Source organism: Pelophylax lessonae (assembly GCF_965119305.1).
Source record: "Pelophylax lessonae genome assembly, chromosome: 2".
Classification (NCBI taxonomy): Eukaryota; Metazoa; Chordata; class Amphibia; order Anura; family Ranidae; genus Pelophylax; species Pelophylax lessonae.
Genome location: NC_138769.1, coordinates 194,382,567 through 194,397,602, shown reverse-complemented (window position 1 = coordinate 194,397,602; position 15,036 = coordinate 194,382,567). Strand labels below are relative to the sequence as shown.

The window sequence follows — 15,036 nt, the reverse complement described above, 5'->3', positions numbered from 1 at the left end:
AACACGATCATCCTATTTGAAGAGCTATTTGGAGAAATAAAGTTTCGGTGCGTGCTTTTCTATGCCTATTTGCTGGAGGGGGTGAGAAGTGAGGTGAGAGACGGCGTCTCCTGAAGGCTGATGCATCTCTAGGATAATGAACTTCCATATCATCATTATGTTGGTTAGAGGCAGTTCTGTTGATGTGTGACCAACCAGGAATCTCAATAAGGGGGAGGTCTAGAGCATGACAGAAAGTTTCAGTGTCTTCAGGATTTCTGAGTGAAGCAGTGCGACCCCTGGAGCCTGCAAATGAGCAGAAGGGGAATTTCCACTTATAGGGTATCTCCCTCTCATGTAGTAAATCCAGCAGGGGGCGTAAATCCTTACGTTTCTGAAGAGTGACTTGGGACAGATCTTGGAAAAGTTTTATTTCAGTACCCTGAAACAGGATTCTTCCTCTGACTCTTGCTCTATGTAGGATCTCCTCCTTAAGTTTAAAATTCACTAGACATCCTATCACATCTCTTGGTGGGTCAGTGTCTCTTCCTTTGGGTCTTAATGCCCTGTGCAGTCTTTCCATTTCTATGGGGGTGTCTAAAAAGGTCTGCCCAATAGATCATTGAATATGGAGAGTGCTGATTGTGAGAGATAAGTAGGTTCAATGGATTCTGGTAATCCTCTGATATGGACATTGTGTCTTCGGCCCCTGTTTTCAAGATCCTCTATGTACCTATTGATGTCTCTTATTTGTGGAGAATGTGCGGACAGTTCCCTCTGAGTTTCTAATATGTCAGCATCATGATGGTCTGTTATCTCCTCCACCTCCTCTAGCCTAGAGGACATGGTCCGCATGTCTCTCCTCAACTCTGCTATGGCAGCAGATAGTGTCGCTTTGATATCAGCAGCTACCTCTTTGAGGTAATTTAGACAAATATTATCTGTCTGTGAGGGAGAAGCAGGGACAGCGTCTGTTGTTCTGTGAGTTAAGGGGGCGCCTGAGGGTCGGCTTACCTCGTGGTGAGCGCTGGAGGCCTGAAGTGCGGGCTGTGTGGCATCTCTTGAATGTTGTTGGAGTACCCTTGGTATTTGCCGTCCTTGATGAGCCTCTGTGTCCCTCGGTGACCGGGAGCGGGTGGCAGAGGAGAAGCGTTCAGGTTTCCCCATGATTAGGTGAGATTTAGAGCCCTTGGTGCTGTTAGAAGGCAGACGGGTGTCGGAGTGAGGAGTTTAAGCAGCAGTCTCCATCAGCATCCAGGGCACACCCCACAAAGGCACATATTTTAAGAAAAAAAAATGTACATTTATTTTTTTATATACAGGAGCCTGCAGATTAGCCAGGCTCCTGCACACACTGCCAGCAGCTCTGTTGCCCATAACAGTAACTGTACAGACTTTTAGTTACAGAGCTGTAGGCAGTGTGAACAGACTATTAGCATGCTGATTAGCACATTTGTGGTTCATTAAAACTTCAAGTCTGTCTGCCGCAGTGCAAGACGGGACTTGTAGTTTGTTCATTCACAGATTGCTGTAAATAAATGAAAGATCTGTACAGGCAGAGCACCGCACAGCCATGCCATTTTCAAAATGTGACAGCCAGTGCGGGAAGAGGACCCCCTACCCACTGTCTCAAGAAGGGGCCAGGGAATAGGAGCATGTTACACCCTAAAAATGGGTGTAACATGAGCCTATAGGTGAATCAATCCTTTAAAGTCAAACGAGATAATAATACAAAAATGGTAGGAAGATTTCAGTTTAAAGTTTATGTATAAACTTGGGGTATTTAGTAACATTAGTGGACAAAAGTGACCTAGGCCTAACAGACAGAATTTGCTCTATGACAAAACCCACAACAACCATTTAAACGTAAGCCTTCAAATCTTACAGCAGTATTCTGTAAACGTTTCCGTAAAAGTCCTCTGACGAAACGCGTTAAGACAGTGATTTGCGCGGTCACCCAGGCAACGGGACGCTGGACGGCAGCTTCAGCAAGGTCCGTGAGCTTCCGGGAACGCTGACGAGCGTACGGAGGACCGGTAAGCGGCCGTAGGCGTCCGCAGTGCCAACACAATTTTATCTACGCTGTATTTGATTTGTTTGGTGTAAGTGCAACGGGTGAGGGGGGGGGTGATTCAATAAAGAAGTGCATTTGTATCTGGCGTTACTGCTCTATGTGCTTTTCTTTGCCCCCTCCTATGCACTGCGATTGAGAGATTGTTACAGCTGTGAACAGGGCTTCAGGACTCTGTATATTCTGGATGGTCCAGACGAGATTGAAAATTTTCTTTACATGTTCATGTAATAGTGGGATCTGGTAAGTGTGTTTCCTTCGGGGAGATTCACAAGTGGTGAGGTGAAGGGATACAGTGTCAACTTCCTGTTCCATACTGGCCATACATTCCTCACTGGGACCCTCTAAGAGCTTTACATTTGATGGACTTTTCCACTATTGGACTATACCTTTTTTTTATCTCTATTTATTCTATGTTTTTAGGGATATTTATTCAGACTTAATTTTAACTATGGTCATAGCACTGCTTATGTATATTAATTAGACCTGTTCAATTGATGTGCATCTTTGTTTTTATTCTTTGTATTCCTTGTAAAGTGCTTTGAGAAGCTACCTTTAACCACTTGCCGACTGCCACAAGTACATTTACTGCGGCGGTCAGCCCCGTACAGGCAAAGTGACGTAGTACTACATCGCTAGCCTGTGAGCCTCTAGGAGGCTCTGATCTAACTGCAGAGATCATACGATCCTGCTATGTAGGATCGTATGTCTCTGTGGTTACATCACTAGCCACACCCCTTTACAGTAAGAAGCATGCCCCTAGGGACACACTTAACCCCTTGATCACTAAGTTAACCCCTTCCCTACCAGTGTAATTTTTACAGTAACCGTGCATATGTATAACACTGATTACTGTAGTAATGTCACTGGTGCCCCCAAAAGTGCCAAAAATGTCAGTCAAGGGTCCGATCTGTCCGCCGCAATGTCGCAGTCCCGCAAAAAAAAAAAATCGCAGTTCGCCGCCATTACTCGTTAAAAAAAAAAACAATAAAAATTACAAAAATCTTTCCCTTAGTTAGTAAACACAATAACATTTGTGCAAACCAATCAAAATTCGCTTATTGCGATTTTTTTTACCAAACATATGTAGCAGAAAAAAAATTGGCCTAAAATGTTAAAAAAATTAGATTTTTACATTTTGGGGGGGGGGGGGGGATTTCAAATAAAAAAATGTTGTTATTTTTTCAAAATTTACACTCTTTTTTTGTTTATAGCGCAAAAAGTAAAAATCGCACGGGTGATCAAATACCACCAAAAGAAAGCTCTGTTTGTGGGAAAAAAAGGACGTCAATTTCATTTTGATACAGTGTCGCACAACAGCGCAATTATCCGTTAAATTCACGCAGTGCCAAAGTCGCAAAATAGGGCCTGGTCTTTGAGCAGCCAAATCCTCCAGGGCTTAAGTGGTTAAAGGTGCTATATAAAATAAAGTGTATTTTTATTATTTATATGTGTAAATTACTTTGTCCTGTAAATGAGGATGAACATACATACTGTATATTGTCAGGCTATCGCTGCTATTCAGGTGGCCTTCAGCAAATGAATGCAAAAAAAAAAAGGCTAGTGGGTTCTCTATGGCAATAGTGGAATTTATTATAAGCAATGCTTGCCCAGAAAATATGTGACTGTATGTAATCATAATTAATTCCTTACAGATACTATTTCCATGCAGAAAATATAAATATTGAAACATGATTCAACAGCAGGTGATCATAGGTGCTTGCTACCTTAAATGACTTTTCAAGAACCAGTGAACCTTTGAAATCTGGGATGTTCAATTAAATCAAATGCTGACTGCTTGCTAAAGTTCCAGAAGACCCAATATCTCTTGTCTCTCACGCCTAACTTTGTTTCCTAAGAATAATAGACACATTCAGTAGCAAATAGGCATTCAAAGTTGGAAGTCATAGGCACTGAAAGTGGGAAGGCATTGGCATTTGAAGTTAGAGTGTTGAGTCTTCAATTTTAGGAAACAATGTTAATGTTTGCCTATGTGCCCTGGGTTTTTGGGGTGCAGCTAAGTGAATTAAAATTTATGTGTAGGCACCTCAGGGTTCCTGCTAATGATCTTTACTTTTTTTTTCTGAATGGAAATGATTGCTTTAAATTTGCACTGGCAATAGCATAGGCTGGTATGATATACATGGATATTCAATAGGATCTCCCAGCATGCTCTCGCAGCTAGCTCAACAACAGCTCAATATCATCCTGTTCACAACAGCTAGACATCATACATCATCACGTTCAATAATATCATACATATTCAACAGCAACCTTCCAAACCATGTTGAACAGTATCATACATATTCATCAGTAAATTTTCAAATTACCAAATATAAAATTGTTATTATGTCAGTTCAGTACCTAGAAAATAAAATATACATGACTAAGAAGCAGTTTTCATTTTAAAGTATAAGAAGCAAGATGACAAACTGACGATAGTCGGAAACATATAAATATGGTGGCTTTGCCTCCAAACAAATGCTTCTCTCAAATAAAGCAGAAATTAGTTATCAGCCTGTGCTTGGCATTCAAAACATTTGAAACATTTTGCTTCTAACTGTGTTTGCTCCTGGTGTCCATTATTCTTGCAGAGAAAAATATGTTCATGTATTCTCAAAGTACCTTTATGGTGTAGCTTTACTGACTTTCTTGTTGGCAGAGCGTAAAGGATGGGTAATCACAATAGACAGAAATTTGCATTCAGATGTTCAATCAGAACTTTGTCAGGCAAGTTGCAGTTATTTTTACTGGACCAAAAGACTGTGCAAGACTATAAACCACTACATTTTTTAAGAAAATATCATCCATACTGCCACCATTCTGTATGGTATAACACAATGTGAGTAATCTTCTATTTGACCATATTTAAAGCCAGTGGCGGCTGGTGCTCAAAATTTTATTTTTGGGGGGGGGGTTCAGCGTGCGTGCCCCCTTCAATGCAATAAACATTGTGCTGTGCCCCCACAATGCAGAGTTCAGCGTGCGTGCCCCCTTCAATGCAATGAACATTGTGCTGTGCCCCCACAATGCAGAATTCAGCATGTGTGCCCCCTTTAAATGCAATGAACATTGTGCTGTGCCCCCACAATGCGGAGTTCAGCGTGTGTGCCCCCTTCAATGCAATGGACATTGTGCTGTGCCCCCACAATGCAGAGTTCAGCGTGCGTGCCCCCTTCAATGCAATGAACATTGTGCCGTGCCCCCAAAATGCAGAGTTCAGCGTGCGTGCCCCCCCTCCGAGACCAGTGCACTTACCTGGAGCAGCCCGGCGGCGACGGCTTCTCTTCTCTTCAGTCCCGGACTCCCGGCGGGCGGCTTCTTCTCACGCCGGCGGCGACGTCTTCTATTCTCTTCAGTCCCGGACTCCTGGCGGGCGGCTTCTTATCACTCCGGCGGCGACGGCCTCTATTCTCTTCAGTCCCGGACTCCTGGCGGGCGGCTTCTTCTCACTCCGGCGGCGACGGCTTCTATTCTCTTCAGTCCCGGACTCCCGGTGGTTGGCTTCTCCTAACTCCGGCGGCGCGTCTTCTCTGGTCCTCCCGCTCCCGCCTCCTCCTCGGCCAATGACATGGGGTTTGCCATGCGGCTAATCAGGAAGCCAGTATTAGACCGGCTTCCTGATTGGCCAGGTGGAGGATCGGTGTGACAATAGCGAATTTTCATTCGCTATTGTCACACAATGGGTGGGCTCTGGGCGCACTGCTCTGTGCCCCGGGACCAACCTTTGCATCACCCTTATAGAGCCCCTGGCTCTAATCAGGTGATTTAAAAAATAAAAACCCATTAAGCTGCATGCAGATTAGGGGGCTGGATGCATGGATGGGGGGGGGGGGCGGCGCCCTCAATACACCAGCCGCCACTGTTTAAAGCAATTATTACTGTCAAACATTGTAACCCCCAAGGGAAAATGTATAAATCAATGGCAAAATCGGTAGTTTTACTGAAATGACTTTGCTCATCAGCACTAGTGGAAAGCTTCATGAAAAAAATGCAAATAAATATACAGTATCCTTCTTATCTACAGAAAAAAAAGATAATACCAGAAGTTTGATGAAAACAAACTTCTAAATGCATTCACAATGTATTAATGTGTGTATAGCACCCTACAGGTAGGTGCTAGGTAAAAGTATAGTGGGCCTTGGCTGCCTAACAGCAGGGCCATGATTTCAGCTGGCTGTCATGTCTCCCAGGTGTGTCTGCTGAGAGGGGAGTCTCCCCACTGGCTCCATGGGAGGGTTCCCATTTGGTAGTAGAGGAAACCCAATCAGAGACACACTCAGGCCTGTATCTACCCCAGAAGACAGATTCTGCCGCAGAGGATTCTGGGAGTGGGTATAAGTTCTGAGGGAACGCATGACGCAGCGTCTTTGATGGGAAGCAGAGTCCCAGGAGGGAGAGTACGGCTGTCTCTCCTCCTGTCAGAGGAAGCGGGTGTCTCGGGTGGTGGCCTGGGAACCCAAAGAGTGCGGAGCTGAGCTGCAGAGGGGATCTGGTGTGCCAAGAACCAGCGAAGAGAGAGAGGGGACCAGTCCCTGGAAAGCCTACAAAGGTCGTGAGTACTGTGGACTGCCCCTGGAGGTCTGCCTAGTGTCAGAGGGGACCACTCTGGAGAAGGTTCTAGGGACCCAGGAGTCAGCTAGTGTAAAGGGGGTGCCTAGTCAGAGGACCCTGAAGTGTAAAGGGGGTACCCATGGTTGGGCCCTGGAGAGTCAGTGTACAGTGTGTAGTGTACAGAGTTAAGAGGTGCAGCAGCACAAGTAGTGACAAGGAGCTACCTCAGCCAATGAAGGGTTGGAGGGAGTAGTTCAGTGACTTTCAAGCTAAATCGAGTATCAGGAGTTAAGAGTTCTACAGTCCTGGAGCTTCTGAGTTCTTAGCTAACAAACAAGTTAAAGTCGAGGTTTCAGCATTAATTCAGCCAAACAGTATTTGCAAGCATCAGAAAGCGCTGGTCGGCATCCAGTTGGCACCAAGACAGCGCTAGTGAGCATTTTTGTACAAAGTCCTAGTTAAGCCTAGAAGATCCAGAGGAGTATCCCACTCATTCCCTTCTCCCATCCCCAATATACAATAAACCAAACAAACCAAAGATGCTGGAATGGTCATTGTCTCAGTTCTCACACCTGGGTTCACAACTTAAATGTGTTGGGAGAATTACCGGTACTGATGGCAGACCCACCTCAGGCCCAAGGCCTGGAAATATTGCTGCATGTGTTAACCCACACATATTGTATGTAAAGGCGCTCAATGTTAGAATAGAGCATAAGGCAAAACTTTTGTAATTTTTTGAATAGAATAAGGGAGGGTTATAACCCTTTTAAGATTTTTTACCGTCTTTGTCCCAATGGGGGGAACTCTCTTCGCTCTTTGTCCCATAGCCAAAAACAGAAGTGAGAGAACATCCCTTGAATGTAAGAGAATCCATGGTTTGCAACAGGGTCTCCAGAACTAGCATTCCTGTTGGATACGTTCCCTACTATTACCGTTCTGGGTACAAGTTTAGTTGTCTTAGCCTTTCCCTAACCTAGCAAAAAAAAATATATATATATTTTTTATATTGCTGTTTATGTCCCATCGGGATATCTGCCTTAATTTTTTACACAGGTGACAATGTTGAGGGAAATTCTTCCCAATGGGTTCCCATGCAACAGTAAACAATAAATCTGGCTGAGGTTCTACCCCCTACTCATTCTATCCAAACCTAAGAAAACATGCCTGAAGATACATTTTAATTCCAAAGCCATAAGTGTCAAGAAATACCCTTGGCTAAAGTTTTATCATTGTATACAAATATTGTAGATTTTTGAGACACAAGAAAACTATATTAAAGGAGAAGCTAATAGAGGAAGAATGACAAAACTGGATGTCTTACCCAACGATGTTACAAAAAAACCCCATTAAAGTGGGGAGCTGTAATAGATGTTATCCAGTGTTTCTCAACATGTTTTGCGGGGGTTACCTCTTCCTCAGTTTAAAATGGAGTGATAATCTGCAAATATTAAAGCATGAATAATAATATACAGAAAGAACACAGAATATATACGGATACACAAATGCATATACATAAGGATAAATATGCATGCATTTATACACATATATGCACACCTATTGGAAAAGTATAAAGGTGATTAATTCAACATGTAAGGGTTTATCTCTATGCTCTATACAGAAATCCCACAAGCATTGGGGTGCAGTACTCCCCCTGCAATTCACCCCGACCTAATCACATGGAGAGCACCGAAAGGCAGTCTCCCCATCGAGTTTGGGAGCCGGATACAGGACAAGGTGAAGAGCTCTGTTTCTTCAAAGGTAACAATGTGTTATAACATCAAATAAACTATAGCATAACCACTTGCGTACCAAATCATTTTAAGGCTTTGGAATATCATAAACTGGCTCTCAAATGGCCAATAAAATCAACCTGTGTAAATACAGGAGAAATTATATAAATATATTTATAAAGGTACCTATGTACTCCAAGCTCCAGAAGCAGACACTAATGCTCACCTATAGGATTAAATCAAACTATACAGGGTAGTGACTTCAGAGTTGTATACAGTATATTGTTCACTGTAACTTCAATCCTAGGTACACAGAGGTTCCTCAAATACTGCAAATCCACCACATGGGTACATAATCTATTTTCTGATAAACTCAAGGGTGGGGAGAGAATCCATTTTTTAAAGCTCCTAGGGAAGACAGGTATTGGAACAGGGAAAGGAAGTATAAATGAATCATGGCAATAACCGGCCTGAGATCCTCCCACATAATATAGCCCACAAGTTACTTCTCACTATTATAGCCAGAAGACACCACATCACCGGTAATCCACAAAATAGTCCACCCACCCGCTTATATATCCAGCTCCTGCCTGGGACACCCCGCCGAAGCTGCACAACTGTGTCCGGCGGATGACGTCACCAGGCCTAGCTCCTAACCGCCACATAGAAGGTTGCCATGGAGAACGGACGCTGTCCATTCTATTAGCCATCATAGGCAATGCAGGGAACAGTCACACAGCACCAAGCAACGCCACCTGGTGGGCGGCAGAGGAACTGTCTAGATTGGATCTGGTATATAGAAATACCTCCAAAACTAATACGGGAACAGTGACATTTAATACACAATATTCTGCATATAATCAGACATTGCAATCAATTATGTCTCCTGACTAAAGATCACACACTTTGTAAGTATATACGGCCCACTCCTGAGCTGGTAATTAGACAGGCCAAATTGCTACGTGACCAACTCCCTTCCAGTCATTATTCTGGTCCCAAGAACTAGGCCCCACTACTCAGAGGTACCTATCAATGTGTTGGGTGTCAGCAATGCCCATGGGTAACTGAGGGCATTCATTTACCAAATGGACAGTGGCAAAGATCCGAAAGTTTGAAGACTGTGAGACGCAGGGTGTCACATACCTCATGTCATGCCGTTGCAAGGCCCTTTATGTTGGTAAAACAATCAGACAGTTAGGACAAGGCATTGGAGACAATGTCTATTACTTGGGAATTGCAAAGATTTCACCCCGATTACTAAGCATATTGGTCTCAAGCACAGATCTGTATTGGAGGTAGTCCCACCAGATCCAAGAGGTGAGGGGGGGGGGCTGGGTTAAATGTATTTTGCATTTTACAATGTGAAACACTCTGGATTGAACGGCTGGCAACCAATGGATTCTGTACCTATATGGTGGACTTACCTCCGCTGATTGCAGCGTTTGAGGAAACTCTGTATCTAGGATTGAAGTTACAGTGGACAATGTATACAACTCTGGAGTCACTACCCTGTACAGTTTTGAATTAATTATATAGGTGAGCATTAATGTCCACTTCTTGAGCTTGGGAGGTGGATTTTATTGGCCATTTGAACTGGGGGACCCTTTGTATAATCTCCATCCTGTTTATATGCACCGCCAGTCTATGATATTCTAAAGTCTTAAAGCTATTTGATACGTACTCACAATACTATGTGTGTTGGTTATTCTATAGTTTATTGTATAGTTTATTTCATGTTATAATGCATCGTTACCCTTGTTAAAACAGAGCCCATCACCTTTTTACAAACTCGTGGGGGAGACTGCCTTTCGGGGCTCTCCACATGATTGGGTCAGGTGAATTGCAGAATGAGTACTGCCCCCCTATCCTTACTAGCCTTGTGGGTTTTCTATATAGCGCAAAGAGATATACCCTTACATGTTGAATCCATCACCTTTATACTTTTCCAATAGGTGTGCATATATGTGTAAAAAATGCATCCGTATTTATCTATATGCATTTGCGTATCCTTATTTATGTATATATTCTGTATTCTAGCCGCCAAACATGTTGAGGAACACTGGATAACATCTATTACAAATCCCCCATGTTTATGTGTTTTTTTTGTAACATCATTGAGTAAGACATCCAGTTCTGAAGGAGTCATTCTTCCTCTATTAATATAGTTTAATTGTGTCTAATATGTTCATGATAATATGTTCATGTTTTTTTTATAGCTTTTGTAATAAAATACAATTATTTTAAATTATCAGATTTAGTTGTCATGTCTATGGTGGTACAAAAAAGTCCCCATTGCCTCAAAAAATGTATATATAATATAAATATAAATATAATATTTGTATACTATATATTGTAAAGTAGGTACAGTACTAAATATGAGATTTTGTAGCACATTTTGTTCAAGTTTTATTATCAATGGATGGTAAATTAGTTAATGCAGCTTTCAAGCAAGTGCACTAGGAAGAAAACTTACCAATAATTGCAGTAGAATAGCCTTCTGTTTTTAGAATTTCAGCAAATGTTATTTCATTCTGCGGTAGGCCACCAGAGCTTGCCGCAAATACAAAAGTGCCAATCCTTGCCTCAGCAGCCATACCTAAGTGTGAACATAATAAAACATTAAATACAATTTTGCAATTTCATAATGGAAGTATTTTTGGTGCTGCATTTTGCTACCTGCTTTACCAACTATTTTCTGATGCATAGAAAAAGAATTGTATGACCTACAGGAAAGTTTTTCTTCTTCTGAATTCTCCACATTGTCCTAGTTGCATAAAGGAAAAGCTAAAACTGGAATTAATTTCATGTTTCTGTGTATTAAAGAATGGGGAAATAATAATAAAATAACAACAACTAACTGTCTACTCATTTACAGTTCTTAATATTCATTATTATCATTTCTTTGGAATAGGGGTGCACAGTAAGTTCTAATATACCTTACACATCACATTATTTTTTGGTGGTGCTGATTCAAAATACAGAATTGTTGTCCATACCAACCAATAAGATGTTCATTTTCTAGCTTGTGCTCATCAAATATGACTGGCTGAGACTCTGTTATCTAGTTTTTTACAAATAAGATCCAGTGTGGCGAACATAAATTGTTCTTTAATAGCAGTACTCATATATCTAGTTACTGAGCAATATGAGGAAGTGCTTCAGTAAATTTCCACTATATCTGTAAATAATAGTTCTTTTCCAGGACTGATTGAGCTTTTTTTCCTCCACTCAATTATCTTCAGGATCATTATTACAGCCTTTCAAACAATAATTCCTATTTCTCATTCACTGGCTCTCCTAGCAGAATGAAAGAGAATGAATAATCTTTTCAATGTGTTTTTCAATATAAATGTTAAAAAGATACATTTGGTGTAAGTAATCTCATCAATGCACTGTATTGGTTTTAAAAACGTTGATATATAATTTGTAATTAAATATATATATATATATATATATATACACAGTATATTATGTAGCAGGGTGCTGGTAAAACAGCTTCAAATGGCTGGGGAAGTGGTTGATGGGATCTATGTTCCTCCACGGATTCAGATTTTTCAATCTAAGGTAAAATCAGCAAAGACGTCATGGTAAAGAGGGCTAGTTCTTTACCCTTTATTAGTAAAGTCTGATCTGGGGCTGGTTTTACTGGGAATCTGATAGTGCTCTGGGTGGGACAGATTCCCAATTCCGTGGACCACAGTTTGTTGGTCTCCGGCTAGGCCTTGATTAAGACAGCTGGACCTGGATCTCAGAGAGAGTGTGGATGTCTCCATTACAGGAAGCGAATGGGAGCATGGCTGCTTGTCTCTGAAAACTGGGATATTATTGTTTGTTCCAGAAAGGACACTTACCTTTGAACAAGTACTTTAAAAGGACTACAAACACAGTAAGGCTCAGCTGAGCGAAAGTTTATTTTTGTTTGTTTGGCCAGGAGCCAGTTTCTTTTGTTATGAACTTTGAGTGTGGATTAAACCTGACATTTTCTAAAGAAACTGTGAGCGTGTCCCTGCCATGAGTCTGATCCCCTACAATATATATATATATATATATATATATATATATATATATATATATATATATATATATATATATATATATATACATACACACAGTATATATATATATATATATATATATATATATATATATATATATATATATATATATATATATATATATAGTAGCAGAGCATCCCAGAGAGAGCCTGGAAAAGTCCTGTTCGGGGTTTATACATCTCCCAGGCTCCTCTCATTCACATTCAGGGATCTCTGATCCACGATCCAGTTTGGATCTTGGTCCTCTCCCCCTGGCTCAGCTGAGACAGACAGCCAGTGCTCTCAGCCTGGGAATCAGACAACTCCTGTCTGAGAGAGCAAGAAGTTGGCAAAAGCTAACAAGCAGTATATGTGGAAGCTGAAAAGCTGTAGACTTGCTTAGCCTGTTAGTTAGGACCTGTATATTTTGTATAGTTAGTGCCAAATCACGGCTTGGTTTTTGTTTTGCTATTTTTGTTTCTGTTTTTTTTTTCTGGGACACTATACAGCACCTGTATATAGACTTGAAAAATCACAAATAAACACCACACTGCTTTGTCACTACCTTCTTGGATTTGGTATCTGTGCCTGAGAGACTGCTTATCCCAGGGAGCTTTGTACCTGCTACCTGTTCCCCAGCTTACAATATATATATATATATATACAGTATCTCACAAAAGTGAGTACACCCCTCACATTTTTGTAAATATTTTATTATATCTTTTCATGTGACAACACTGAAGAAATGACACTTTGCTACAATGTAAAGTAGTGAGCATACAGCTTGTATAACAGTGTAAATTTGCTGTCCCCTCAAAATAACTCAACACACAGCCATTAATGTCTAAACTGCTGGCAAAAAATGAGTACACACCTAAGTTAAAATGTCCAAATCGGGCCCAATTAGCCTTTTTCCTTCCCCAGTGTCATTGACTCATTATCGTTAGTGTTACAAGGTCTCAGGTGTGAATGGGGAGCAGGTGTGTTAAATTTGGTGTTAGCGTTCTCACTCTCTCATACTGGTCACTGGAAGTTCAGCATGGCACCTCATGGCAAATAACTCTCCAAGGATCTGAAAAAAAAAAAGAATTGTTCCTCTACATAAACATGGCTTAGGCTATAAGAAGATTGCCAAGACCCTGAGACTGAGCTGCAGCATGGTGGCCAAGACCATACAGCGGTTTAACAAGCCAGGTTCCACTCAGAACAGGCCTTGCCATGGTCGACCAAAGAAGTTGAGCGCACATGTTCAGCATCATATCCAGAGGTTGTCTTTGGGAAATAGACGTATGAGTGCTGCCAGCATTGCAGCAGAGGTTGAAGGGGTGGGGGGGGTCAGCCTGCTAGTGCTCAGACCATACACCACACAATGCATCATTTTGGTCTGCATGGTTGTGATCCCAGAAGGAAGCCTCTTCTAAAGATGATGCACTAGAAAGCCTCCAAACAATTTGTTGAAGACAAGCAGACTAAGGACATGGATTACTGGAACCATGTCCTGTGGTTTGATGAGACCAAGATAAACTTTTTTGGTTCAGATGGTGTCAAGCGTGTGTGGTGGCAACCAGGTGAGGAGTACAAAGACAAGTGGGTCTTGCCTACAGTCAAGCATGGTGGTAGGAGTGTCATGGTCTGGGGCTGCATGAGTGCTGCCAGTACTGGGGAGCTACAGTTCATTGAGGGAACCATGAATGCCAACATGTACTGTGACATACTGAAACAGAGCATGATCCCCTCCCTTTGGAGACTGGGCCACAGGGCAATATTCCAACATGATAACGACCCCAAACACATCTCCAAGATGACCACTGCCCTGCCCTGTTAAAGAAGCTGAGGGTAAAGGTAATGGACTGGCCAAGCATGTCTCATGGTTACGACTAAGCGGACGTTTCCGTGAAACGCGTTAACCGCCTTGCTCTTTTCTTTATGTCTCTGGCTGTCGTGGTTATGTTTTGATATGCTTTTATCCTTTGGACTTAATAAACCTGGATTTTATACTCTATAACTCCAACCAGAAGTGCGGCTCCTTGTTTGTTCTCTACAAGCATGTCTCTAGACCTATACACTATTTAGCATCTGTGGGGCATCCGCAAACAGAAGGTGGAGGAGAGCAATGTCTCCAACATCCACCAGCTCCATTATGTCATCATGGAGGAGTGAAAGAGGACTCCAAAGGCAACCTGTGAAGCTCTGGTGAACTTCATGCCCATGGGGGTTAAGGTTGGGCTGGAAAAAAATGGAGGCCACACAAAATATTGACACTTTAGGCCAGCAGTTTAGACATTAATGGCTGTATGTTGAGTTATTTTGGGGGGACAGAAAATGTACACTGCTATACAAGCTGTACACTCACTACTTTACATTGTAGGGAAGAGTCATTTCTTCAGTGTTGTCACATGAAAAGATATAGTAAAATGTTTACAAAAATGTGAGGGATGTACTCACTTTTGTCAGATACTGTATGTATATATATATATATATATATATATATATATATATATATATATATATATATATACAGTATATACACACACACACACAGTACAGTGGTGATCGAAAGTTTGGGCACCCCAGGTAAAAATTTGTATTAATGTGCATAAAGAAGTTAAGGAAAGATGGAAAAATCTCCAAAAGGCAGCATCAAATTACAGATTAGACATTCTTATAA

The 15,036-nt window shown here is 41.6% G+C and overlaps 1 protein-coding gene across 2 annotated transcripts in view; it reads right to left on the bottom strand.

The window, feature by feature from the left end:
- The window catches only part of STS (steroid sulfatase), a 396,147-nt gene that overhangs the window by 215,388 nt on the left and 165,723 nt on the right, over positions 1–15,036 (bottom strand). For both annotated transcript variants that reach the window (XM_082247742.1, XM_082247743.1), the window contains one exon: positions 10,808–10,930. In XM_082247742.1, coding sequence (XP_082103868.1) covers positions 10,808–10,930 — 123 coding nt within the window. The remainder of the gene's footprint in view (positions 1–10,807; positions 10,931–15,036) is intronic.